This window comes from Podarcis gaigeae, assembly GCF_964106915.1.
Source record: "Podarcis gaigeae genome assembly, chromosome: 6".
Classification (NCBI taxonomy): domain Eukaryota; kingdom Metazoa; phylum Chordata; class Lepidosauria; order Squamata; family Lacertidae; genus Podarcis; species Podarcis gaigeae.
In genome coordinates this window covers 51,726,283-51,752,392 of record NC_139682.1, presented here as the reverse complement: position 1 = coordinate 51,752,392, position 26,110 = coordinate 51,726,283, and the positions used below count along the sequence as shown (strand labels likewise).

At 40.6% G+C, this 26,110-nt stretch overlaps 1 protein-coding gene and 1 long non-coding RNA gene across 4 annotated transcripts in view; one reads left to right on the top strand and one right to left on the bottom strand.

Annotated features, from left to right (window-relative positions):
* EIF2B3 (eukaryotic translation initiation factor 2B subunit gamma) overlaps window positions 1-26,110 on the top strand; it is an 88,010-nt gene that overhangs the window by 37,277 nt on the left and 24,623 nt on the right. For all 3 annotated transcript variants that reach the window (XM_083742475.1, XM_083742477.1, XM_083742476.1), the window contains exons 6-10: window positions 6,650-6,739; window positions 19,315-19,445; window positions 19,735-19,925; window positions 24,107-24,184; window positions 25,662-25,810. In XM_083742475.1, the coding sequence (XP_083598601.1) occupies window positions 6,650-6,739; window positions 19,315-19,445; window positions 19,735-19,925; window positions 24,107-24,184; window positions 25,662-25,810 (639 nt within the window). The remainder of the gene's footprint in view (window positions 1-6,649; window positions 6,740-19,314; window positions 19,446-19,734; window positions 19,926-24,106; window positions 24,185-25,661; window positions 25,811-26,110) is intronic.
* On the bottom strand, window positions 11,378-17,558 carry LOC310846309. Its single transcript, XR_014565247.1, has 3 exons — window positions 17,512-17,558; window positions 15,653-15,828; window positions 11,378-12,863 (listed from the first exon to the last, which is right to left on the bottom strand). It is a non-coding gene; the product is annotated as an uncharacterized lncRNA (long non-coding RNA).

The window sequence follows — 26,110 nt, the reverse complement described above, 5'->3', positions numbered from 1 at the left end:
GAAGAAAAATGTAAGAAGTTGTGAGTGCTTACCACTGAAGATGAACTAAAGCCAGGGAGAGAACAGGCAACCTTCAGCTGTTGCTGAACTAAAACTCCCATCAGCCCCTGCCAGCATGGCCAGTGGTCAGAGATGATGTGATTTTGAGTACAGGTTGGGGAAGGCTGTTGTAGGTAATGGGTGTGTATGTTTAGCATGGTTGATTTTCTAACACACTGTTTGAGTTTGCTGGGTCTAGAATAGTGTGTGTTATGTGAAGTGACTCCTTTCTAGTATGGATAAAACTGAACAGTTGTGGAGAACTGAATGTTTTGGGTTCTTATTAGAATCCTGAAAACTTAATGACAACTTTAATTGTTTTCAGAAAAACAAGTGAGTTTAATAACCTGTGCTAAAGGCTTGGGAATCGGAGGAAAAATAACAAAGGCACAATTTTAGAGGCACTGACTTAAGGATTTTTATATCTGGGCTTAATAATTCCACCAACTTTGGCTTGCTACCTACAACGTTCATTAAAAAAAACACAAATAAAAGTTTTTGTCAGCTACTGAGTGTCTGGAGTAAAAACGTAGAAGAAAGCCAGCAAAACCCCTCAAAGGAGACGTTTTGCCTTGTAATCCTATTTCCTATGGCAGTTCCTTAACTTCAGTCATCACACATCTGAAAGAATTTTTATGACCATGTGAGACAGAGATGAAGGTAGTGAGAGAGAGTAGTCTAATCTTATGATGAAAGACACTCTCCTAAGGTACATGAATCACTTGCATTAGTGCAATTTGTGTGGATATTTTCTGCAAGGTGTCTGAATAAAAGCATCTTTCAGTAGAAAGAGTTTTGTGAATCCAATCTGAATACAATCCCAGTCCCTATGCTACGACACTTCTCATCAAAGAGTTACTCCTGGTGTTATTCAGAGGTGCCAAAAAGGATGACACAGGTGACTCTTGCATCCTGTTCCTTTGTTTTAGCATAATATTCAAAGTGGGGACTTCTCCTGTGGGGAGTATGCACAAAAGACTGTAGGAAGATATGGAGGTTTCTGCTTAGCCTTAGATAGTTAAATTGAAAGTAGGGCTGCGTGATATATTGATCTATTGTCCAAAACCGGTTTGAAGTTCAAATCATCATAATTGTTTCATAATATTTGAGCTGGCAATACAGTGGTACCTCAGGTTACATACGCTTCAGGTTACACAAGCTTCAGGTTACAGTCTCTGCTAACCCAGAAATAGTGCTTCAGGTTAAGAACTTTGCTTCAGGATGAGAACAGAAATCGGGCTCCGGCGGCGTGGCAGCAGCAGGAGGCCCCCATTAGCTAAAGTGGTGTGTAAGGGCTAGGTTTTCAACATCATGATAACTCACCAGCTAAACACTGCAATGTTATCAGCAGGTAAACATTGCAATCTACCACGACATCTGAAATAAAGATGGAACTATACAGAGACAAGCAGGACAATGTCCTGGCAACTTGCATTTTCAGCTTGCGTTTTGGCTTGCCTGCTGATCAAAGTGATCATGAGGTGATTGATAATATCATAATTTATCCTTTTTGGACCCTAAGTAGTAGCAGTTGCCAGGACATTTTCCTGTTCACCTCTGCGTGGTTCCTTCTTTGTTTCAGATATTGTGACATAGCAATATATCACAATGTTTAGCTGGTGATATATCACGATATTGAAAACCAGTTGTCACCCTAATTGGAAGTGTGGGGAAAGTATCCTCTTTTCAGTGCTTTTGCATATTTTCTGAATTGGTCCAGAAAGAGATGGCTGTAGAACAGATCTGTTAACTCCTCCTTGAAACCCATTCAACCCAGTCTATGTTATCTCTCTTGATGGAAAGCCCTACTGCTGTCTTTTTTTCAGTGGTGAAGGGACTTTGGTGATGAAATTAAATGAAATTATTTGGCTTAGCAGGTCATGTGAACCAGCTCATACTTTACGTTTGAGCTGTGTTATGGTTCTGTGACTACCTTACCCCATATAACTGACTCTACTATCCTATTCATATGTTCTACTTCTACATCTCCACAAGATGCAAGAGGGGAGTGTGAGATAATATGTACAACTTTCTACCACCAGCACCCAATCTCCCTCCATGAATTGGAGGGATAACTCCTGAGGCAGGGAACCTTCTCTACTCATGCATGATATAGAACCCATATTTTCTGTCATTCTAAATCTTTCAAGGAGCCTACTTGAGCAGAGAAGTTGCCCTCTCCAGCTCATAGAGAGCAATGGAGGCAGAAGTAGCATGGTCATCCTCACTCTTCCCTCTTGCATGTTGATTAATCACAGAAGAAGAATGCTTGCCCTGTTTATCCATCACCACCTCTTTAAGATGTCATTGACACTGATGTCTCAGTTCATTTCAGATATTTCTATTGTGCTAATGCCACTGAATATAACACTGCTGCTGCTTCAGGACTCCATACTTCTTCTACAAATATTCCATGAAGCAGTTACTACACTATTCTACTTTTACTGTGTAAAAACATAATTCTGGAGGCTTAGCTCTAGCATCCTGGCTTTGTCAATGCTGTACACCCAAAATATTCAAAATTATTCATCACTGGTTTATTAACTTCAAATATGTTCCATGCTAATGTTAACATAATTAGTGCAATGTGTATATAGTCTCTTCTTGAATTATTCCTGCAAGTTCTAAATGTTCATTATAAAACTGGAAAGATGTTGAGTGAGAAGCAGCACCAACACAATATGCCTATCCAGCTTTTTGTTCCATTGTATTTGACCACATGGCAGTTTTTAATAGATTCCTAAATTCTCTCTACATTTCTAAAACACCATATTCAAAAATGTCTTTTTGAATAGCAACTAGACCATTGTTGTGCATGCTTTGTATCTGATGCTTATTTTCCAGGAAGCCTTAATTTTATTCCATAAAGAACAGGACCAAATTAGATCAACTTGATGGCAGATTCATATGTTGGTGTTCTTGGACTTTCATGCCTTGCCCCACTTCCGTCCTCCACTGCTCAGTAGTCTGCCCATAGCTCAAGTCTCTGTTAAGGGGAAAGCCTCTTAAAAACAGTGCTTTTTTCTAGGGGTACACAGGGGTACGCATACCCCTAAACATTTTGTAAATCTTTGTACTTTTGTCCATTTACTGTAATTATTTTCCCCGATTTGAACTATAAAATTGTGATTTTCTTGAGTCAAAATGGAGTACCCCTAAACTTATTTTTAGAAAAAAAAGCACTGCTTAAAACAGAAGCAAAGTCATTGAAAATCAATCTTCCACCTCCATCTGCTTTGAATCCATTAGTCAGAACACGGGTTTTGATTCTTTATTGAAATTATTCTCCCCCCCCCTCCATTTTTTAAGCAATTAGGTCCTGCCCCTTGTCTTGTCTTCCAATAGAAGATTGCCATTGTGGTTTTTATGGACTTCTCCATTGTCTGTGACTCTGTGTCATCCCCAGAATTCTTTTGCAGCTTTTCTTAATGCCCTACCTTGTACAGCTTCCAGCTATTTTCCAGCACTAAGGATATCTCTCCCACTATCCCTCAGTGAAATTAACAGAAATGGTTTTAGTCTTTAAAACACACACTTGCACCTTAAGACTAAAGCCCCCTCTGTCCCCCTCACCACCCCTACAATTATAAAAGACAGAGGTGCTACTTTTGTCTCATGCCTCTATGCAAGGAAGAATTTAGTGCTCTCATGAGAGGCTGTCTCAGACAGAGATATGTGACGATACTGAATGTTAATTAAATTTAGGGCCCTTGTTGCTTTGAAAGTTGAGTTTCCATGTTTTATGGGAATCTCATCTTTATCAGTCGGTTTTGTAGGTGCTCTAGTTTCACTGTGTTGAGTCAGAGGAGGGAAACTGGTAATTAAGGGAGTAATTAACAGACATGAATATTATTCTATTAATTTTTTTTTTATTCTGATGTGTTTAGTTGTAGATTTAGCCTCAAAACTCTGAGGATCCATACTTGTTTGAACTCCATAGGGCAATATTCTTTTAATCCTGCCTAGATTTGTTTTAACACGGAAGGTTGTCGTATTTGCCAGGAATAGAATTGCAGTGCTTCAGGGTTTGTACTTCCATAAATTCTTTCATGACTTTAATTTGTATTTGATTGTTGGCAGGGTTGCAAGATTTGTATGATCTGATTGACTGACTGGGTAATTTTTTTAATTAAATATAGTTTGAACTCCCTTAAAGCATGCTGCATTTGCTTATAAAGGAGTTTGAAATGAGTTTTGAAGTATCTTCCCCGCACTTGGTCATCTTTAAGTAGTTGAGCAAGCAGTTAACATTTATGACTCCATTTTAATAAATGTGTTGGAGGTCTTTAACGCAAACAAAATGTGCTATTCAGGCTAATTAAATCAATACTACCATGTAGGAACTTGCAGTTTCTGGAATTGCTCTCTTAAAGCTCAGATATAAACAAAAACCTCGTTATTTTTGTGGTGTACTACCCTGAATGAGGGAGGTGTTTCCTGTTTTATGCTGTTAGTGGAATGCATATGGGATTTTTTTGTTGTTGAAATGTGACCTGCAGCTGCATTGGATTTGAGCAGAGCTGTGTGGGGTGGCAACATATGAGAATTCCAAATTCTCCAGCACATTGTCTCCAGTTTACAAGAGAAAAGAAGAAGTTTCATTTCCAACAATTTCTTCAGTTTCTGTAGTTGCCACACTTGGCTGAAACGTTTAATTCAACCAACAAATTAAATAGGAAGGATACTACAGGTATTGACCCAGAAATCAATTATACAATATCCCAAATTCTCTGAGCAGAAGATAATAAAAAGCCAATATTTTGGCTACAGTCCAAAGTTCCTTGTGTACTCAGTGAAGTCTCCTATCCCATGTCAAAGCAACATACAGGGTGCAATCTGCCATTTAAGTGAATGAGGAACCTTGCTTCTGGGAACTTTCAGTAAGTGTAAAAGTCACACTAACAACACATGTCTACTCAAAAGCAGGTCCCACCTTGTTCAGTGTGATTTACTCAGAAGTAAATTTGTGTAAGTTTGCACTCTAAAGGTGCAGTCCTTTGTACACTTACCTGGGACTATGGATTGTATCCTACGAAATCATAATGTGAGCAAGATGGCTTCTGTTTGTGCATTGGAACTACCCTACCCTTTCCTACCTTGTGTGTCCCCTGCACTTCATAAAATCTCATCTGGAGGTTTCCCCAAACTTTTGGAGCCGATTGGGTTGGGTGTAGCAAGGCAGGTGGAAGGGCGAAGAAAGTTACTCTTCTAACTTTGTTGGATCTACCCTAAACCTCACTGAAAATTGAACACAGAAGTGGGACTTTTGAGTAGACATACATAGGACCAGTGCTTTTTTTCTGGAGGGACGCAGGGGGACGCATACCCCTAAACATTTGGTGAATCTTTGTACTTTTGTCCATTTACTGTATTTCTTTTTCCTGATTTGAACTATAAAATGGTGATTTTCTTGAGTCAAAATGAGAGTACCCCTAAATATTTTTTTTTAGAAAAAAGCACTGCATAGGACTGTGCTATAAATAATAGAGTCCTTTCCCATGGATGTAAGTAGCAGAATTGCTGAGAGAGCAAAACTGGAACTATCATCTTGCCTCATTCAAGATGCACCAATTGTATATTCTGCTTTGACCCTCATGGTTAGATTCTGACCCTGATTATGCTGCTTCATTGGGTAAGCCTGGTTTCAGAAGTCAGTGTCAAACTGTATGATTCTAGTTTCTTTACAGTACATGTTTGCTTTTATGTGCAGAAGACAGGACTGAACATGAAGCGCTATGTAGTATTTTACTTTTGCTTTGATTGAGTTATCTGTGTTAAAAACATTTGCAGGTCAAGGAGAATTTAAAGTGATGATGCAGGTCATTAGCAAAAAAGAAACAAAAAAATCCCTAGGTTTCATGTTTCTCCTCTGCATGTCATGATCTCTTGTCCATGTTGTGTGCACAGCTGAAGACCACCATACACACTGCCCAGACTTGTGCCCCCAGGAGCACAAGTCTATTAATGCAATGGTTTGACTTCACTTCCAGAGGTGCACTCCCATTGTCTCTCAAGACAGATGGATGCCACCAACACCAACATTTGTAATACCATCTCTTAAGAAGAAACAAACCCTGATTTAAAATGTATTCATGTGGGGGAAATCCCATATAGTATATGAGAAAATTATTGTTTCTATAGAAATAACTAGCAAAGTGAAGTTGGTATACCTAACTTGAAATCTTACTACAGTTCATATTAACTTGGTTTCTGCATTTAATAAAAAATAAAGAAAATATATGCAAAACACTCGTGAAGAATATTCATTGTATTAAGGTACAACAACAACCACCACCACCACCACCACCTTATCAAATAGTCTTGTGGCATCTTCAAAGACTATTGGATTAATTGTGGCCCAAGCTTTTGCAGGCTGGAGCCTACAGCACTTATGGAATAAGGGCAATGGATAAACAGGTGTATGTTTGTATGACACAGTCTAGTCATGGAAGCCATCAACATTCACCTCCCTACTAATTCTGCAGCAAGGGTTTGGGAACACAGATGTCTCTTGTAAAGTTTTACCATGTAGTGATTTTAAAGTGGAGCTCTTAAAATGGCTGTGGAATGCAGAGCCGAATAACTTCACTCTCTTTCATTCCCTTTCCAGGCATTCTAAAATGCACATTAGGACAGGACTGATGGATGCTCATCTGTACTGCTTGAAGAAATGTGTGGTAGATTTCCTTGTAGAGAACAGGTAAGGAAAGAGGTCTTCTAGAGTCTAAATCACATGTGCATTTTAAAGCGTCTTAATAATCACATTAGAAATTATGTGGAATGCATAAGGTGGGGTTTTCTGTTCAGAGATTCTTCCACTGTTGGAAGAGGGTGGGTGGGCAGAGAGAATATACTTTTATGATTCTCAACCCCATTTAATTGCTGTGATTGGGTTTGAATGCTTCCTAAATTCCTCCTCTCTTAAAAAACAAACAAAAACACAACAAACCCTTAAGCTTTTGCCGTTCTAGCAGCTGCAGTATTTTCTACCCAACCTCTGTTCCATAGGTTAATCTCTTCCACCGCCTATGCCAACCCTGTAGTGACAATGTCAGATACAAATGCCCCTTTATGCCACACAATCTCCAAATCTGCTTTGGAGGGTTGGGGGGGGGAGCTCAGAACAGTTTTAGGAAGCACATTGGGGGAGGAAAGGGAGAGAATGATTTGCTTAGTGATATGTTGAATACAACCCTGTCTGTATATCACCCCTGCACACTATTAGTGGAAGAAAGCACTTCTGGTGAGACACTGTGTTCAGCAATCTTGCTTTTAGCCCTCACCTGATGAAAAATCAGCTGGGCTCTGGTGAACAAGAGAAGCCAGAAGCTTCCTCCCAGAAACAGAGCTACAAAGGTGGAGGGATGATTCCAGCCCCAAAGATGGGAGGAAGGTTGCAATTTGCTTTAGCTTCATGCTTGCTCGATGCCAGCAAAGAGCTAAAGCAAGCCTTTGCCCTCCCCATTGGCTCATTTTTGTGCCTGTGCCTCAGGTGGATGGAACTCCAGCTGCATGGCAGGTGCAGAGAAGGCCTGCAGGAGTCCACAGCCCCTTTCCATTTCTGAACTGCAGGAGAACCGCAGAGGTGCCTCTGTTTGTCCTTGACCTTCTGCTGTGTTTCAGAGATACAGCTGGTGTCAGAGCTGCTTCTTAGTGATGGCTATGTTCTTTTAACCATTAACTTTTTAACTGAGTTTTCCTGAAACATTGGTACAGATTGCATAGTTGCAGACACAGCTGCAAGGCATTGTACTTAATCACTATAAATACGACAGCAACAACAAGAAATGACATTGATCATATTGACAAAAGATGCACTGGCCACCAAGTCTATCCAAAATTAGTTGACCACTGGTGCCGTGTGTGATATGGGAAGGCTCATTGGTTTTAACTAAGAAGTTGCCACAGGACCTCTGCTAGCTGAACATATCAAATGAGAGGGAAGTTTGTTCAGCATAAATGCTTGACAGTTAACTGTATCTGACAAGACCAAAGCAAGCTGTTTAGACACTTAAATTAAATCCAAACCCTCAAATGTGTATTTTTTTATGACTGATAACTTCCCACCCAAAAGCAGTAGCAATAGAAGATGGGATATACCACACTGAACCAATAATCTTGCTGGTTTCTTAGAGAAACCTAATACGTGCCTGCTTTCTCTTAATTCACATCTATTGGGGCTTCCTTGTTAGCAAAATTAACATATTTCCATTCCTTTTGTGTGTATATTGTTTGGTGCATCTGCAAATCCCACCCCATCCTGGATAACCTTGCACATCTTTGATACATCCTGTATTCTTTAACTTGTGGTGTTTCTTCTATGAAACTGAGACCACCCACTGAGAGGAAGCAAAACAACCATTTATGGAAGAGAGCAATCCTGGCTTGAACAGTCTTTGTAGGAAAAAGTCGGCGCATTTGCCTTAAAATCAGGAGCAGCCCATCGTTGAGCCCACGGACCCTCACTTTTATTACCACTTGCTGTAGTCACTACCGTAAATGAGATAGGCTGTGTACTTCAGTGTCTCTCATCACCTTGAAAGCCAAATGTCTGGATTTAGGAAACTTCATGAATGCAACTCTATTTTTTACTTTTAAAAAAGCTGGTGTGAGTGGGATAGAATGAAAATCAGTAAAAAATGCTGCTCCGTGATACAGTAGAGATAATAGTTTACTAAACCTTGACTTGTTCATGAAAAAGCCAGCCAAGGAAGAGAGGTCAGCTTCAAAAATACATCTACATGCAGGATGTGCCCTTCAGTACAATGCACTCGAATGGTAAAAGGACAGGGGCAGTACTGTATTCAACTACCCACATCTCATCAGTGCAAGGATTTCCTCTTGCACAACAGGGCTTTTCCTCCCGCTGTGCATACCCTGCACTCTCCATAAATCTGCTCCAAATTGTTGCAAGAACCCCTAAACCAGGTTTGGGGGGCGGTGGGGGGCTGTGGAGAGAAGGGGGGAGGACAATGTTCTGTTGTGTCTTTGTGCTTTTGAATATTCTACAGCCATTTGTGAGAAAGGCAGACTTTGCATTCTGTAGTGACCTCCAGATTAGGCTGCTGTAATATGCTCTATGTGGAACTATTTTGAAGCTTCAGTTTTTGCAGAATACTGCATGTAGAATGCTGACAGAACCGCAGCACTCTGATTTTATCATGTGGGTTCTATGTGATTTTCTGGGCTCAATTCAAGGTGCTGGTCTTAAACGTAGCTTGGAATCTGTGTGTTTTGGAAACTGTCTTATTCAGAAAGTTCCTCCCTGCACATACTGAGTGTCATCTGGGGCTTTGATTCAGATGCCTCAATCTTGGGAGGTGAAGTTGGTGTTAGCTATGAGTAGGGCCATTTCTGTTGTGCCACCTACCCTATAGAGTCCCTTGCTGTGCAAGATCTATTGGGAACCCTTGCTCTATTGATTAGTACGATAAGCTAAAACTTGGCTTTAAAAAATGCATTTGGTTCATGTTTTAAGTTTTGCTGGGTCAGTTTTGCTTACTTTTGTGCTTCTGGAATTTATTTGTTCTTAATTAATCTGAATGCTTATGGGGTACATTTAGGGATTATTTTAATTTTGTTCTTAATACTGTTTGTAAGTCACATTGAATCTCTTTGGTGAAAGAGGCAAGATAGAAAATGATGAAATGAATTAATTTCTGGTTCTAGTCCTCATGACTCCCAGCAGAACAGGACCGGGGGCTGGATATCATCTATAGCAGGAAGTTCCACACCTTCCTATATCACCAGACCAAGCAGTTGCCATTTATCTAGATTCAACTTGTGTTGGTTGGTTTTCATTCATTATTACAGTTAACCTCTCCCACCACCTGCCTCCAAAGACCTCAGAGTGCTGGATACAGTTCTTCCCCATTTTATCATCCCAGTAACCCTGTAAGGTAAGCTAGACCAATAGATAGTGACTGGCTCAAGATCCGAGCCCATTATACCATGCTGGCACTCATCTACTCCACAGCTAAGGTAGGCAATTATTTAGTAAAATGAACCTTTGAGCCTGATTCTGAGGGCGAAAGGCATGCATTGACTAAACAAGAAGGAGAGCAAAATAGAATCAGGCACCTATTACAAAAGGAAGATTTGAGGACAACTTCCTCTTGAGTAACCTATCTTCCTATATATATTATTAAATAAACCAAGCTAGAATTTAAAACTGATGAATTAGTTTTGTCTTATTTTGTCAAATTTTTAATTTTTTGTCCTTAGTGAGATTCAACAGCTATGCGTGGAGCGGTTTGATGAGTAACGTGGTTACTGTGCTCTGCTGAAAAGCTCGTTACATTCCAGTTGTAGCTCTTGGCTGGCTTGTATTCAGACTAGCTAAATTGTCACCTTTAGTGCTTCTGAAAAACAGGAATTTAAAAAACAACTATAAATGGTTGAAAAACCCTGCATTTTGATAAACCACTTCCTCTATAGTTCCCCTTCCTCTTCCTTCAGCCAGCCCTCCAGACCTGCCTTTCTCTGGGAAAGTGTTCCAGAAAAGATCACTTCTCCAACCTCAGCTACAGTTTGAAATTCTTCCTGTGAGGGAAAAGTTGAAATGTGTCCTGTACTTCCTATGAAGAATACTGAGATTACCAGGGGGTGGGAAGCTCTGCTTCAGTTGATGAGGGTATAGTTTGTCCATACGCTTCTGCTTGATTTGCTTTGTGGTATGTTGTACACAGAGGCCTCTGCAGGTTTACATTAAGATGCTGCCCAGACTAAACCAGCCCATAGCTTTGCTTTCCCTTCTCAATGCCTTTTTATCATTCACACTGTCACCTGTGTTTCCTGGCAAGGCCTACAGACTGTGAGGGAGGTCTGGCAGAGCCAAACTCCTGGCTTAATGCATGCTTTCTCTCTCTCTTTCTCTCTCTTCTCGCATGCTGAAAAGATGGCTGCAAAACAGAGCTTGCTCTGTGGACACCTAATAGAGAACACGTCAGCTGTATGGCTGGAATGTATTTTTTTGCCCTGTAAAAATCAGGCTGTATAATGAATACTTTCCTTGTGATTAAAATGCATAAAGAAACAAATTTGTTCAGAAGAAACTGAGCAAATTGCAATATTTCTAGTAATCAAAATGCAAACAAAATGTATATCCTAATTATTTATAATGTGGAATATGAAGTTTTGTCTGTTAAGTAAATGTGCAATTAAGGATATGTGGTTGTTGTTTTTCCTTCCTACTTATGAGGAGACCACTGCTTCACACTTGCCTACATTTTAAACAGTCCCATTTATTTTATCTCAATAACTCTTAAATCTGAAGATTTACAGAGTTGGGGGTGGTCCTGCAGTAGGGGAGGACAGAGTACCTGAAAGGGAATGAAACTTTGAGGGCACTGAAGTCACCACCTCTTCCATAGGAAGCTTTTTCTCTGCTCAGCGCTACTTAGATTTCTTTGGTGCCTATGTTTCCTAGCTGGTCTCAGTTGTATTTGTAGCTTTCAGATGTGCACACTGTCAGATTTTAACAGTCTTTGTAACTGTCATTTCAGAGTGTTGTAGGTATATGAGTATTTTGAATCATAGAACTTTATGTGAATCCTATGATTTCTTGATATATTAAAATACGAGCAACCCCATCCAGAAGAGGCTGTTGGTCCCAGACCTGGGAACTACCTGCAGATAGCACCTCCATCTTACCTGGATTTAGCTTCAGTTCTTTGGTCCACATGCTGCTTATTACTGCCTCTAAGCACAGATTCAATGTCTGGACTTCATCTCCTGACACTGATGGAACAGAGAGAGAACTGGATGTCATCAACATAGTGATGGCACCTCACCCCAGATCCTCTAATGACGCCATCATATAGCTGTTAAATAGCTTGGGCAACAAGATCAAATCCTGTTGGGCAACCACAGAAGAACTTTCATGGAACCAAACAGAAGTCATCCAGTGTTATGCTCTAGAATTGCTTTCAGAGATAAGAGCAGAACCACCATGAAACAGTGCTCCCAACTTCCAAATTCTGCAAGTGGTCTAGGAGGATACCATGGTCAATGGTATCAAAAGCTGCTGAAAGGTCAAGGAGAATCAACAAGGTCACACATACCGTCTCTCTTCCAACAACGGTCAACCAGAGCAACTGAGTCAGTTTCAGACCCCAAACCAGTCTGAAGCCAGTCTGGCTCCAAATAATGTTTTATCCAAGCATGCCTGGGGCTATACCACCTTCTTGAGTACCTTTGGACATTTTTGCATACATTGGGGTATATTAAGAAGCACCTTAATTTGATTTAAGTGAGATTATTGTTTTGTTTTTTGAATTTGTTACCAGAAACAATGAATAATTGGGAACAGGAGTCTGGAATAACTAACTCCAAGATATGGTACATCTCTGAACATGGCTTTATAGTCCCACTTAAGGTCTGTACCTGTTCTGTGTTATAAAATTCAATGGCATAGAACTGTCAGACTGAATGGAGACCCTGAAGTCATCAAATTGATCTGTGTCCTTGGACTTAAACTCTAGTCACTAGTAATATAACAGGTACACAACAGTAGATGAATGTATCATTTTGTAACCACAGCCATGTGACACTTTCAGTGGCAATATAAGCACTGCATGAGGGAAATAATAGATTTTATCCAGTGCTTCTACAGTAGACATATACTGTGGAATTGCCATGCTTTCTTCACTGTTTTTATGAAACACCCTCATGGCACCACCATCCATCATTGTCATCCTGTATTTTCTTTGAAGTTCTTCCATCTATTCTCAGACTGCAGAGTGACTTTTTTCCCAGTAGAATGGAAAAGTAGTGCAATCTCCACACTTGTGGATGCCATTTTTTTCCAGGAGATCAAACGGGAGCTGTGAGCATGGAAAGACATGAGGCAAAATGATGTACACACAGTCCAGGCCAAAAATTGTATGCCTGTTTATTTTCCCTACTGTTGTATATAACGCACATCTGCTAGCACTGCATTCTTAGCATGTCTCTGAAATTCTTAAGTTTTAGAGATGGGACTCAGTAAAGAAAGTTAAAAAAAGAAGACGCTAATAATGGCTTCTTCCATTGTGCTCACTAAAGCCATATTGTGGGAAATCAACCCAAACCCTGTCTTTTAAGGAGTGTGGAGTCTGAAGCAGGTGGTATTAACTGGGGGCTGCATTAACTCTTTTCAAATCTCTTTTCCCTTTCCTTGAAGAGACATGTTTAGTGTGTATATATGGTAGGGGCTGTTTGCCCGCCTCCTGCATTGACATTTTAATTTGGTCCATGATATAAATATCATTTCCCTAATCCCCCTGTTCTTGGCATTGTTTTGTCTTTTTTCTTCAAAGTGAGTTGACTTTTTTTTCTCTTTAAAGCAGTGGGGATTGAGGGGGGGAGGGGAATTGTGACTGGTTGCTCTAGTTTGGAGAAATAGAGAGCTGGGGGGAAACCTCCAAGTAACTGTTGTTTCATTATTTGTATTCACATGGAAATTTTTAATCTCCATCAAAGGATCAGGAGAAAATAATGTTGAGATCCAACAAGAGTGCGCCTGGTTTACACGGCATTTTTAAACGTTATTTGGCTTTATCCCTTAAAACGATGAGAACCATGAACTATGTACCAACAGGGTTCATAATTAACTTTTTTCTTTCTTCTATCCTCTTTACTTTTTTGTCCCTCCCTCCCTTCCTCTGCCCCCACTTACATCTTTCTTATTTTTTTGAATCTGCAAAACTCATCAGGAGTGAATTGGCAGGATTAATACTTAATTGACAAGCATCTGTCGGTTAGAAACCCATACTGCTATAGGTGTAACACTGGTCTATTCCTATTAAGATCAATATGAATTTCCTGGTCATAATAGAGGTAGGAAACCTAGCCAAATCTCTGTTTAAATTCTAGCCAGATATTACCAGATGATGGTGTAAAAGACAGACCAGAGCAATATCAAGTCACAGCTCTCCAGAAGTGTAAGGTGAACTTCCCATAGGAGGTGCAGCTGGCTTGAGAGGCGAAGGCAAAGCAGTGGCAGATATTAATAGTAGAAAGATACTAAAAAGTGGGAGGGAGGCAACAGAGGAACTGAGCCAAGAACCAAAGAGCTCTTTTCAAAAGCTCCAGGGAAGTAACTTTATAATTGTTTAGGCTTAATCCCTCAGTATGTTAAGAAACCCTACCTACAGTCTCAACAAACCTTCAAATGAAGCAATCAGTCAGGGGGACCCTGAAATTAAAGGAACAATTCTGCTCTGTTGCTTTGGTCTTTGTAACTACTATTATACCTGAGAAAATAAGTGATGGTGTTGCTCTTCTTAATGAGGAGGGCAACACTCCCACCCTGTAAGCAGTGCTAAAGAAAGGATAGCAGATTTCACAGGTGGGGGGCTGGCAACAATAAAAGATTTCACACTTCATCACAGATCAGTATTAAAAAAAACACACAAGGCGCTATTAAAATGCTAATACTCATTAATACTGTTTTATGGTGTTTAACTTTAAACATAGAAAATAAAAATGAATGACAGCCAGTGAAATGGGAGTGACACTTGTAGTAAAAACATCTCAAGCAAGCAAGAAACAGTACAAGGAAGTATAAGCAATGGCTGTGTCCATCCCTGCCGGGGGTCAGGCCAAAGAGCACCATATCGAGGACTAGGAGGCAGAGGAGACCATCCAAGAATTATCTGTATGACATGATTTTGGAGTAGCTGGTTTTGTTGCTTTTTGGCATGACAGTGGGCCAGTTTTTGTTACTAACAGCGTTGTCAAATATTTTTCAGGATTTAGGGTGTGCTTTGCTAAACGCCCGTTCTTGGGATCCTGTTCCGCAGAGGCGGGAATCTTGCTCTGCATGAAGGACATTTTATAAATATATTGAAAGCTGTAGGCCTGTGGCTAATTTTACATATTTTATTTGGATAATGGAAATTTCATCCCTTCCATGAAAACATTCATGAAGCTTCCTGTGCGATGAAGTGTGGATGTTCATTTGGTGAACATGTGTGCATTACCCTTGTCCTAAAAATATTAGCCCTCAAAATAAAAAGCCAACCCCAGAATTGTTTTAGATTTGTCTTAGAAATCAACAGATTTTGCATGCAGTTTGTTTTTCTTATTCAGTTAACCTTTTGCATGAGACTTTGTCCGTGGCAATAAGGCCAAACCCCACATTTTCAAATGAGATTTTTATGCTGCTGAGGAGTCCTGTTACAGCCATCGGCGTGTAAGTTGCCTGCCTCTGTTCTGCTTCACTATATTCCTCCTCCTGCAGAGTTCTGCAGGCTTCAGCTGCCATGACTGCAAGTTTTCACTCACTTGTGGCTGAATTATTTTTTGTATGTGGATCAGACAGTACAATTCAATCACTTGGAGGCCTTTGGGGAAGCTATAGGATCCAGGATAAGAGGGGAAATGTCTGGGTTTTATCAGTTTACCTCTTCTTATGCCCCATCTGCAGAGAGTGATGAGAGTTGTTGGAGGACTGCTATTCCTTCAAGGAGCTACAGTTATCAGAGCTCACAGCATCTTCAACTAACTACAGTTCCCAAGATGCTTGAAGGGGAGCCATGACTGTTTTAAGTGGTATGGTGCTGCTTTAAATGTATGGTGCAGATGGCACCTTTGTTATAATCTGAGCAGGCAGCTGCTGCTTCTGTCTTACCTGAAGAATCAAGATGGGCTGCTTTGGCTCTTCCCATCTTCCTTCTGATTGGCCTCTGTTAGTGTTAATCCTCCTGCCTTTCCCTTCCTTCTTGCTCCAGCTCCATATTAATTTGCCACATTGGCTGGCAGACTTCCATGTAAGATTCTCACGCCGTCACTAGTGTTGGCAAAAGCCTTAAAGAAAATTCCAAAGGCTTTATTGCTCACTGCCTTTCTGCTAATAAAACAATACCTTCCAAAAGCATTAGACCCTGGGACAATCCACAATAAGCCCTGCTTAAGCAGCACTGAATGACCAGCATTCACATGTGATTATTTTTTTCCTACAAAATGTGTGGTACAAAGGAAGCAGGTTGATAGTGCCAAGCTAGAGATCATGCTGTTTATCACATACAACCCTTTTTTATTTTTTGAAGGGCAATATTATGCTAGGTAGAAGCATCCTGAGACAAGCTTTGCCATCTTCCCGTTTCCAACTCTTTAATGCCCTGCTGGGCATCATTGCATCAGACAATGTTGGCCTCTGCCAAACGCAGCAATTTTATATGTAATGGATCCCATAAATGCTCTGGTCAGCCTCTGAGAGAAACACAGGACTGTCAGTTTTGAACTCAGCATAAAACCCAAGCAGGAAATCATTGCTGAATGACACAGCTGCATGTAAACATTTTAAGCTAGTAAACTGCCCATCTGCATACCCACATGCATGGCAGAAGGCAAGGCAGCGGGGGAGGAACTATGGTGCACTCAGACTGTAAACAGCAGGGAGAGATGCTGTGATTCAAGAATGAAGAGTTATTCATTAGTTCTTGATTATAGCTCTGTGATTATTTCAGACATTAAGGACAAATTGCAAAATACAATGCACAGAGGAGGGTAAAATTATGACAAAATAATATAATTATGTTTAGATACTTCAGCTTGCTCCACAAGCAGTGCCTAAAAATTTATAGGGTACAATTATGAAACTTTGGTTGAAAACCTCAGTGGTACCAATGCCAGGAAAATGCTGGGTTTAATCTTTACAGTAGGTCTGGGGATGAAAGCTGAAATATCCCATGGAAGTCAGAGATGGAAAAAATCAACTCTGGCTTCAAACCTAATCCAACTCCTCTATGTCTCAAGGCCATTTTGCATATTACTTTTCAAACATCATCTCTGAGTAGGAAAAAATGTGTGTCCTGTAATATATGATGGGTGGCTTGTACACATCAGGAAGCAAATACCACCATGGCTTCCTGATGTATGAACCTGAGATGTTCACATCCCTCTCATTTCACTTCATATATTACACTATACACATTTTCCAACACTACAAACAATTTCCATGTTTGAGAAAGTGTCATACATATGGTACTATGAGAAGACCAACTACCACAGGATTGTTCTTAGTGCATATGCTGCATCTTTTAAGAATCCGTTCAACATGTGAAATAACTCACTCTCCATGATTTATTTCTATGATCTTCATCTTTGCTATGTGCCAACCTAGAAGCAATGCCTTTTTTCCTCCCTAAGGAAAGAATCATGTGTGGTCCAAGAGCTTGCAATTTTAAACAAGCAGAGTTAGCCTCTTATCCTCATTTCGTGAGGCAAATAAGTCAGCACTGCTGGAACATACAAGGAGACAGCAAATCAGTCCCAGGTGTCCTAGTTACAAACATAGAGGAGAAATCTATAATGCCACAAAAATTGTTTTAATCCTTTCACCACTAAATTGTTTGTCTGAAACCATGATAAGATTACAAAAAGGAACACCTGCTGAGTGAAAGCTGCTTAGTACCAACAATATTTTCAGAACATAACTATTTAGATTCTAATTTTACCCAGGTTTGGTTTTTGTTTTTTTTAACTGACATGGCTAATGCTTTTATGTTGTGAATGTGGAGTGGGACGGGGCTTGTAGTGCCTGTGCCTCTCAGAGCATCTCTGGAACTTTCTAAAGCAGGAGTGGCTAATCTGTAGTCCTCCAGATATTACTGGACTGCAGCTCCCATCATCCCTAACCCTTTGGTCATGCTGGCTGGGGCTGCCTAAGAAGTTGCAGCCTAAGAACAACTGGACAGAACAACAGTTTAGCCAGGCCTTTCATGCATTTGTCACAAGGGGCAAAGTGGTGCCTTCCTCAGTTCTTTTCTGATCATTGCAACATAACAGAGAACTTTATCTGAGAATCCTCTCTGAGCTCAGTGATTTTACTCATTTTTCTTTCATTTTCTTAGTATTTTCAGTTAATTGGCTTAGACTCCATTTGTATTTTGCAAAAATCATTTTATTTTATTTTACCACCACCCCTGTGACACAGTAGGTAATGTTTAAAAAGTACCTCATGTGTGGAAGCAGGCAAGGTTATTGCTTGGTATGTCTAGTTGGGGAGCACAAGACTGAGCACTGTTGCTAAGGAAATTATCATTTTAGAGTTTATGCTTTTGGTAAAGGCCTCCTCTGCTGAATTGGTGGGGGGACTTTCCAGGGAAGCTGTATAAACGGTCTCTGTTCTGGCACCTTCCAACCTTGCTTCTGACCCCACTGTCCAATTGGCTTCTGATGACTTAAGACCTCTTGCCTAAGGCTGAACATGCCACCAAGAAGACTTCCAAGCACTCAGAGGAGACAAAGCTCTTTGCCCCTTCAGATCCACGTACTTGATTTTTATTTGCCTTAATTTGAGCTTCTTGTGCATAGCTTAGAATATCATTGCAGTTAAGCAGTATATAAAATGTTCAAATAAATAAATAGATTTCTGATGGACAGAAGCAGCCACAGTAACACGTTGGCAAAGTCTCCCATCTCTGCTTCTGCTTCTCCTCCTACTCTAGCTACGGTATTGTAAGTACTTGGGTTTCAGTCCCAAGACCTGCTGATCTGATCCAGTTATTTACCATTCGCCCACTTGTGAGGCTACACAGAGACCTCAAAGAAGAAAAGCAACTTGCTTATCTCCCCCCCCCCCCCGTGTTCTTCAAGTGGTCATCTGTGTAGTATAACACAAGAGGGGCCTTGCTGGACCAGAAAAAGGCCTGTCTAGTCCAGCATTCTCTTCTCACAGTGGCCAACCTCATGCCTATGGGAAGCCCACAAGCAGAACCTGAGGGCAAGAGTGCCCTCCCCACCTGCCATTTGCAGCAACTGGTATTCAAAGACCTACTGTCTCTGAGGTAGAACGTAGGTATTGTGACTAGTGGCCATTGGTAGCCTTATCCTCTGTGAATTTGTCTAATCCTCTTTTAAAGTCCAAGTTATAGTTGGCCAAGTATACTACAGTTAACCCACTCTCCTTCCCTGCTCCTGCTGTGTCTTCTTTGTTGGTTGGTATAAGGAGGCTGTGTGGAACGTAATGAGCACTAGAGGGTTCTTGTCCAAATCTAGTTCTCTCTGTCTCAGGAGAAGGGACACAGGAGCACCAGCTCACTGGCTTGTGTCATCTTTCTGATATAAAGTATCTAATATGTGCTCGGTGCTGTACAGAAGTCAAAACCAAAGTGCATGTCTACTTGCTCACAGTTTAAAGTTTCTGCAAATGCTCTGCTCGTGTTTCAAATCCAATGGCATGAATGCAAAGATAACCACTTGAATATCAGTTATAAATAAGCAACTTGTTTTTCTCGAAGTGTTTCCAGATTTAATATCTGTATGTTGTTTTGTTTTGACTTCCCCTAGGTCATTTACATCAATCCGAAGTGAGCTGATTCCATACTTGGTTAGGAAGCAGTTTTCATCTCCTGCACCATTGCAACAGGGACAAAACATCAAAGAGCACGACCAAAGGAAAAAGGACCAGAAACCACTAGGTTAGTTCAAAAAGGAGTATGTATTTATTTAGACAGCTTATATACTGCTTAATTATAGACAACCCCACCTGCTTCAGCTGAATTGCACAGATCAATTGATGGGGGGCTGAGTATCCTGTACATGTGTGCATGCATGTAAGAGCCACATCCACTTTTGTGGATGGCATTTTGTACAGCACACAGAAACATGCATGTGAAGATGTGCTGTATGCTTTCCCAAGTAATGTTTTCAAAATATTATGTGATGTTCACTCAAATCTCATTTTTATGGCTTTTGCATATTGTACAGACATCTATAGCTTCTTGAAGGAGGATAGCCTGTTTGAATTGGGCACAGACAACCTTTGTTGGAACAATCGGAGAGGAGATATGAAGGAAGCATTCCATGAAGGGAAAGTTCGTTGTTATGTTCACATAATGAAAGATGGGCTGTGCTACCGAGTAAACACTCTTGGGCTTTACATTGAAGCTAACAGACAGGTAAAACAAAAACAAACCACATCTGCATGCTTATCTGTCTACTGGAACAATTTTGAGATGTTGCATGACTTGTGGAAGATGGAGGTGTGTACATGTTTGCAACAGTCCAATATAGACTGGTGTCCTGTGATCATAAATACACAAACTTAAGGAATTTATTTTTTACTTTGTTCTTTTGTCGGGCACCCTGTGCTATATGTTGGAAATCTAAACTGTATGGGTTTGTTTGTTTGTTTGTTTGCTTGCTTGTTTAGTAAGTAGACCACCCTTCGTCTGTAGGTCTCAGGGTAGTTTGCAATATAATTTTACAATATAAAAAACACAAAATACATAGTAAAATTTCCAATACTGTATGTAGCTGTGGCAAAAATGCTGCAGGATTTTGTTGATGGGTAAGGTGGGAAGTTTCTGCATCTTGGCTGCATCACTTAGAGGAAGGAGACTGAGTGGCCAAAGACTGCTCACACTTTTAAAGGATACCATTGCATTCTCCAGATTGCCACCATTTTGAGGGCAATTTAGGTTTGTACAATCAAAATAGATTAAAGTGCTCCGGAACAACAAATCCACTTAAAAAAAGAACACAGAGAGAGAGTTCTTGCAGTTAGGAAAGTGACAGGGAAATGCATCCTAAAGTGTGGGATATGGATGGATTGGTAGGAAGACCACCCTGAATTCTCATTGCCATGTAATATAATTGCAAGCAAAACTGCTCAATAAAGAGCAGGCATAGTATTACATCTATGTAAATTTTGTGGAAAGAAATCAGGATAAATGCTTAATAAACAGGTCATCTGGAGGAGCTCCAGGCATTGGACAGTAAGCTGTCCTGCCATTTGAGATGAATGGGACCTGTGCTGTGGCATAGCCGGGATGGCAGCCATTTTATGGCAGGGGCAAGAGAGAGAGAGAGCACTGCTGCTACCATTGTTAATTTTGAGCAGTATGGCTAAGGGGGCCACTACTTGCTGTCAGCCTGTGTAAGAAGCCACAAAGTTGAATTCATCCAGAAACTGTGTGGGTTGCCTCTAACCCCCCCCCCCCCGGCCGCCTTTAAGATATCTAAACAGTTGAAGCATTTGGGGTCAGGACTGAAAATGTGTTTGCACCTGGGTGGTAATCCCAACTAATGTGCAAATCTTCACAGGGGTCTCGATGGTCAGAGAAGATTTTCCTTGAATGTTTAACTTTCCAGGATGGTAACATTATTAAGGAAACTATGCCGAGGGAAAACATCACAGCAAAAGTCAATGAGGAGTCCTTAAAAGGGAGTGTTGTTTCTAACATTCTAATTTTGTTTTTTCGTTTTTTGGTTCGAGGTGCTCCTTTTTAAAAAAAATCTGTATTTGTTCGATCTGCGCATACATCCCGCCCTACTTTTTCTGCTTTAATTTGTGGAGTTGCATTCAGAATTCATTCACTCATTTGTTTGTGAGCATATTTAGTCCACTGGTACAATAAAAATGATGCCAAAGTCAGCATTTTCTTCAGAAAGCAGAGTCTTTACCTGCAGCATTATTCTCTTAAGCCTGCTTCGCTTATTACTGCTTTCTTTGCACCAGTTGTGTGCATGTTGGTTGCATAGTTAGGTTTGGAGTGACTACATGTATACCTGTTCCATCACATGGGGGAAGAGAAGATTAGCTTCTGCTTCACCATACGTAAGCCACACCATTAAGGAGATGCATGTACAGATGTGCACACAGTATATTCTTTTTTATCAGTAACTTGCGAAACAGCTGTTAATGCTTCAGCAGCAGAAACAGAACAGCAGTTTACCTCCCTGCCCTTGCACTCAGGAAATGTTTTACTTGTTTTCAGTTGACCTCTTAAGTTTGCCGCTGCCTTTGTGTGGGCAGGTGGCAGCAGGAGGGAGTAGCTCCAAGAACAGGAAGTAGGTTTCTTCAGAAAAACGAAAAGCTAAGCTAAACCTCCTCTTGACCCTGACACTCCCTGCAAGTACTGCTCTATCTTTCATATCTCCTTTTTCTATGTATAGCCGCTCTCTCTGGCCACTTTTTATGCTACTATATGGGCTCTGATATTTTAACTGAGGATTGTGCCTTGAGTATGCACATTATCTCTGTATCTTACTCGCTCCTCTGAAGACGTGACTATTGTGGAACATTTTCCTATTCTTTCATGCATTTGCTGAAGCACCTGGAATTTACTACAGTCAGCATTAGTTTGACCTGGTAGAGATCATGCTCTTCTATCTACCCTTATGTCTTAAATCATATTCTTACTACACACCTCCCCTATACCAGAAGCCTTCAAACATACCTTGAGAACTCATATATTCCAGATGGCCTGTCTTTAACAGTCTTTGCCACGGATTCTTACTACTTCTTTTTTTACAGTGCTGTATTCTTACAATTTTTTAGTCTTCCGGTGTATCTTAAAGTATCCCATCTCATTGTTTCCTGCCTTGTGAGATTTCCCCCCGAAAGGTGGCCTATAAGTACTTTGAATAATAAATATATTCTGGCTCCTCTCTCCTCATCTCTTAAGTCTTCAAGGTGGCTAAATATGTACAGCGTTATGCACAAGGTCTCTAGCCCCTTACACAGGCAAAACAGGTCTTCAACATGGAACAAAAAGGGCTCTAACAACTGCCTGATCCTGAACTAGCCTGAAATTGTAACTGGGGAGGAGGGGCCTTTGTCTCTTCTTTATGCCTGGTCCTTGCCTTCTATCTAGCAGCAATTCAGTTTTTCTACTTGACTTCTGATGTGTAAATCTAGGTAGCAGAACTAGCATAGGAAAAAAATTCTCCTGGGTTGTTTGGAATGTTTCATTTCTTAGGTGCATAGCTGATAGTTGCCTCTTAGATAGTTATTTTCATTTACTCATGCAGGCAACTGGCAGGAATGGTGTCCTTTAAGTTGACAATTTTTGCATTATTTAACTGGGGTACACATTTTAAAGCTTCACAAAGCTCTTGCACCTTTTCTCCTACAGATGGGCAGGAAAGCAGTTTGTGATTGGAACAGTTTTGAGCAAGGAAATGGCTGGAAGGGAAAGAGTTCAGCAGCCCCTCTCCCTTTGCTTTCTGCATGGTCCTTTGCTACATCTTCTTTCATATATCAGGGGAAAGTGGGTACAAAATTAGTGAAGATAGTATACAAAAAATGCAAAACAGTAGGTGAAAGTGCTTGCAAAAATGTGTATATTGGTCAAAACTGCATACAAAAAGGGGTTTATTAGGAGAAATTCACACTAAAATGCTAAAGAACTTTTGTGAGGATTGACAAAAAAACATGCAGAGAACTGACTTTCAGATTGGAAAAATGAGAAACTGAGAGAACCAAAATTGATGGTGCCCTAATATTTCCCCAACACATCCATCCCCAGCTCTAGGTCATAGCTCTCTAGTCACACAGCATACAGTGGTGCCTCGCTAGACGAAAAGAATCCGTTCCACGATTCTCTTCGTCTAGCGTTTTTTTCGTCTTGCGAAGCAAGCCCATTGACAGCTTAGCGGATTAGCGCTACAGCTGTCAAGCGGCTTCCAGCGATCAGCTGTTAAGCGGCTTATCAGCGGAACAGCTGATAAGCGGCTTAGCGGCTTAAGAAAAGGGCGAAAAAAGCGAAAAAAAACCCGCGGGGGGATGCAAGATTTTTTTCGTCTTGCGAAGCAACCCCATAGGGAAATTCATTTTACGAAGCGCCTCCAAAACGGAAAACCCTTTCGTCTAGCGGGTTTTTCGTCTTGCGAGGCGTTCGTCTTGCGGGGCACCACTGTATTGCTTCTAATAATATTGCTTGCTTTTAATTAACTAGGACTAGTAGTATTTTTCTGTCTCATCATGAACACCTCCCTTGTTCGCTTAAAATAGCAGTGGCACCCACCTGAGAGTTCCGGCTGGAAAAAAGGCCCAAGACACCCAAAAGATTGTCTCACCACATATATACCTAGACAATCACTTCAGTCTGCAGGATTACTCCTTCAGATAGTATCGCATCAGGAGATTCATTCCATATGATGTACAAATCAGATTATTAACGTGGTGGCAGCTACACTTTGGAACTCCCTCCTGATATATATCAGAAAAATGCAATTTTTGCTGTCTCTTTGTACCTATTGAGGATTGTTCTGTTCCAACAAACCCTTTGGGTGTAGATTTTTATCCCAGTTCTGCAATGGATTGTAACTTGTGACTTTGGATATCATCTTTCAGGTTCCTAAAATGCTGTCTTCGCTTTGCCCAGAGGAACCTCTGGTTCACTGTACTGCACAAGTAATTGACAGAGGTCTGGTGAGTAGCAACATCTCTTTATATGGGGTGCTGGGACAAAAAAGGTCCTTAATTTACATGATTTCCTTCCATATTAATGGTCCGCCTAATACAATGAAAGTTCTCAGAGACTGTATTTGGACTTACTATGCTGAGATATGAGTGATAATTATGTTCATGCATGCAGCCACACCCTTTTGCAGCATGCCTGAACATGGGCATAGACAGGATTTATTTTTAGCAGGGAGGCTTTATGTTGGGATGGGGGCAGAACTGAGTTATTTGTGACACAATTGGTCAGTTACTTAAGTATACGTGACTATGCCCAGGTGCCTGAATGCAGTATGGAAGTCTCAAATTAACCCTAGTTTTCCATTTCCTCTGAACCAGGAAACTGTGGTTACCAACTTTAGAAAAAGACAAGATCTTAAACAAACTCTCAAACATGGTTTAAGATGCTGGTTTGTTTTGAGGCTAGTAACCATAGTTTCCTGGTTTGGATGATATGGGAAACTATGGTTAATTGAAAACAACCACACTGCATTCAGGTGCACTGAAAAGGGAAATGCTTGCATGCCTACAGGCATAAGGCTCACTCATAGCTCAGCTCAATATATAATTGTACAGACTGGGCCAGAATGCATCCAGCTTCAAGTCAGACTGATCCAGCAGACAGGCATCGTTGTTATGTATCAAATTTGTAGATCTTGATGTAAGTATTCAGTCAGATAGAGCTGTCTTTCCCCACCTATTGCAACCAATTACCATTTACAGCAGGATGTATTGGAAAGTATTAAACTCTAAGTGAGAGCAGCAACCAACAGTAGTATTATGCTTTTTCCTGCTTCCTCATAAATTTTAGCCAAAGACTCTGACCATTGGACACCATTGTTCTACTATGGTAGATTGATTGATTGATTGATTGATTGATTGATTGATTGATTATAGTGGGTTGCACCAGCCACTCTGGGTGGCTTCCATCATATATACACATAGTAAAACATTAAACCTTAAAAAGGTTCCCTGTACAGGACTGCCTTCAGATGTCTCTTAAAAGAGATATAATTACTCATCTTCTTGACTTCTGATGGGAGGGCATTCCACAGGGTGGGCGGTGCCACTAGCTGTAGTGCACACATACACAGTTCTACATGAGCAAAGATTGCACCACCCACTTCAGTGCTAAGACTCATATCCTGGAGCCAGTTCTTTAGTTCTACAGCACTGAAAAGAAATAAACAGACCTTGTTTATGTGGAAAAGACTCTTGCATCACAAACATGCTTCGTATGACATGGGGAAGGCATAGCTTTTTTCAGAGATCAAATATCTGTCTTGGTTCCCATCTCCTAGTCTGCTGTAAGGGACTGTTCTTCCCTGCTGGTTTTCATTTAAGCTTCCATGAGTCCTCTGTATCTGTTCTGTGCTCATTGGACCTAGCAGCACCCATAAAAGGTAAATAGGAAGTTTAACTATGTTTTCTTTCTGCTCCTCTCAAGGTTGGATCTGACAGCATTGTAGGTGCATCAACACAACTAGGAGAGAAAACGGCAATTAAACATTCTGTCATTGGTTCTTCATGTGTGATCAAAGACAAAGTTAAAATTACTAACTGTATCATCATGAACTCTGTCAGGATTGAGGAAGGGTAGGTAGTTTTCTTAATTTTTTTGTGGTTTGACATATTTAAGTTTTGGTTACTGACTCACCAATGTCTGCTGAAGTAAGAGTATTCCAAGCACACTTGATCTTGGCTGAAAGCCCCAGGACAGAAGCTTTCATCTCCCAAGACCAAAAGAAAAATGATGAAAGAAAAATAAATGTTAAGTTGCAAAGGTAAAGGGTTGCATTCAATGTAGCATTACGGTGAACATTACATTAGCACAACCATACCTTTCTAGGTTGATGAGCCCCCTCTTCCCCTCATTTCCAACTACAGCACATGCAG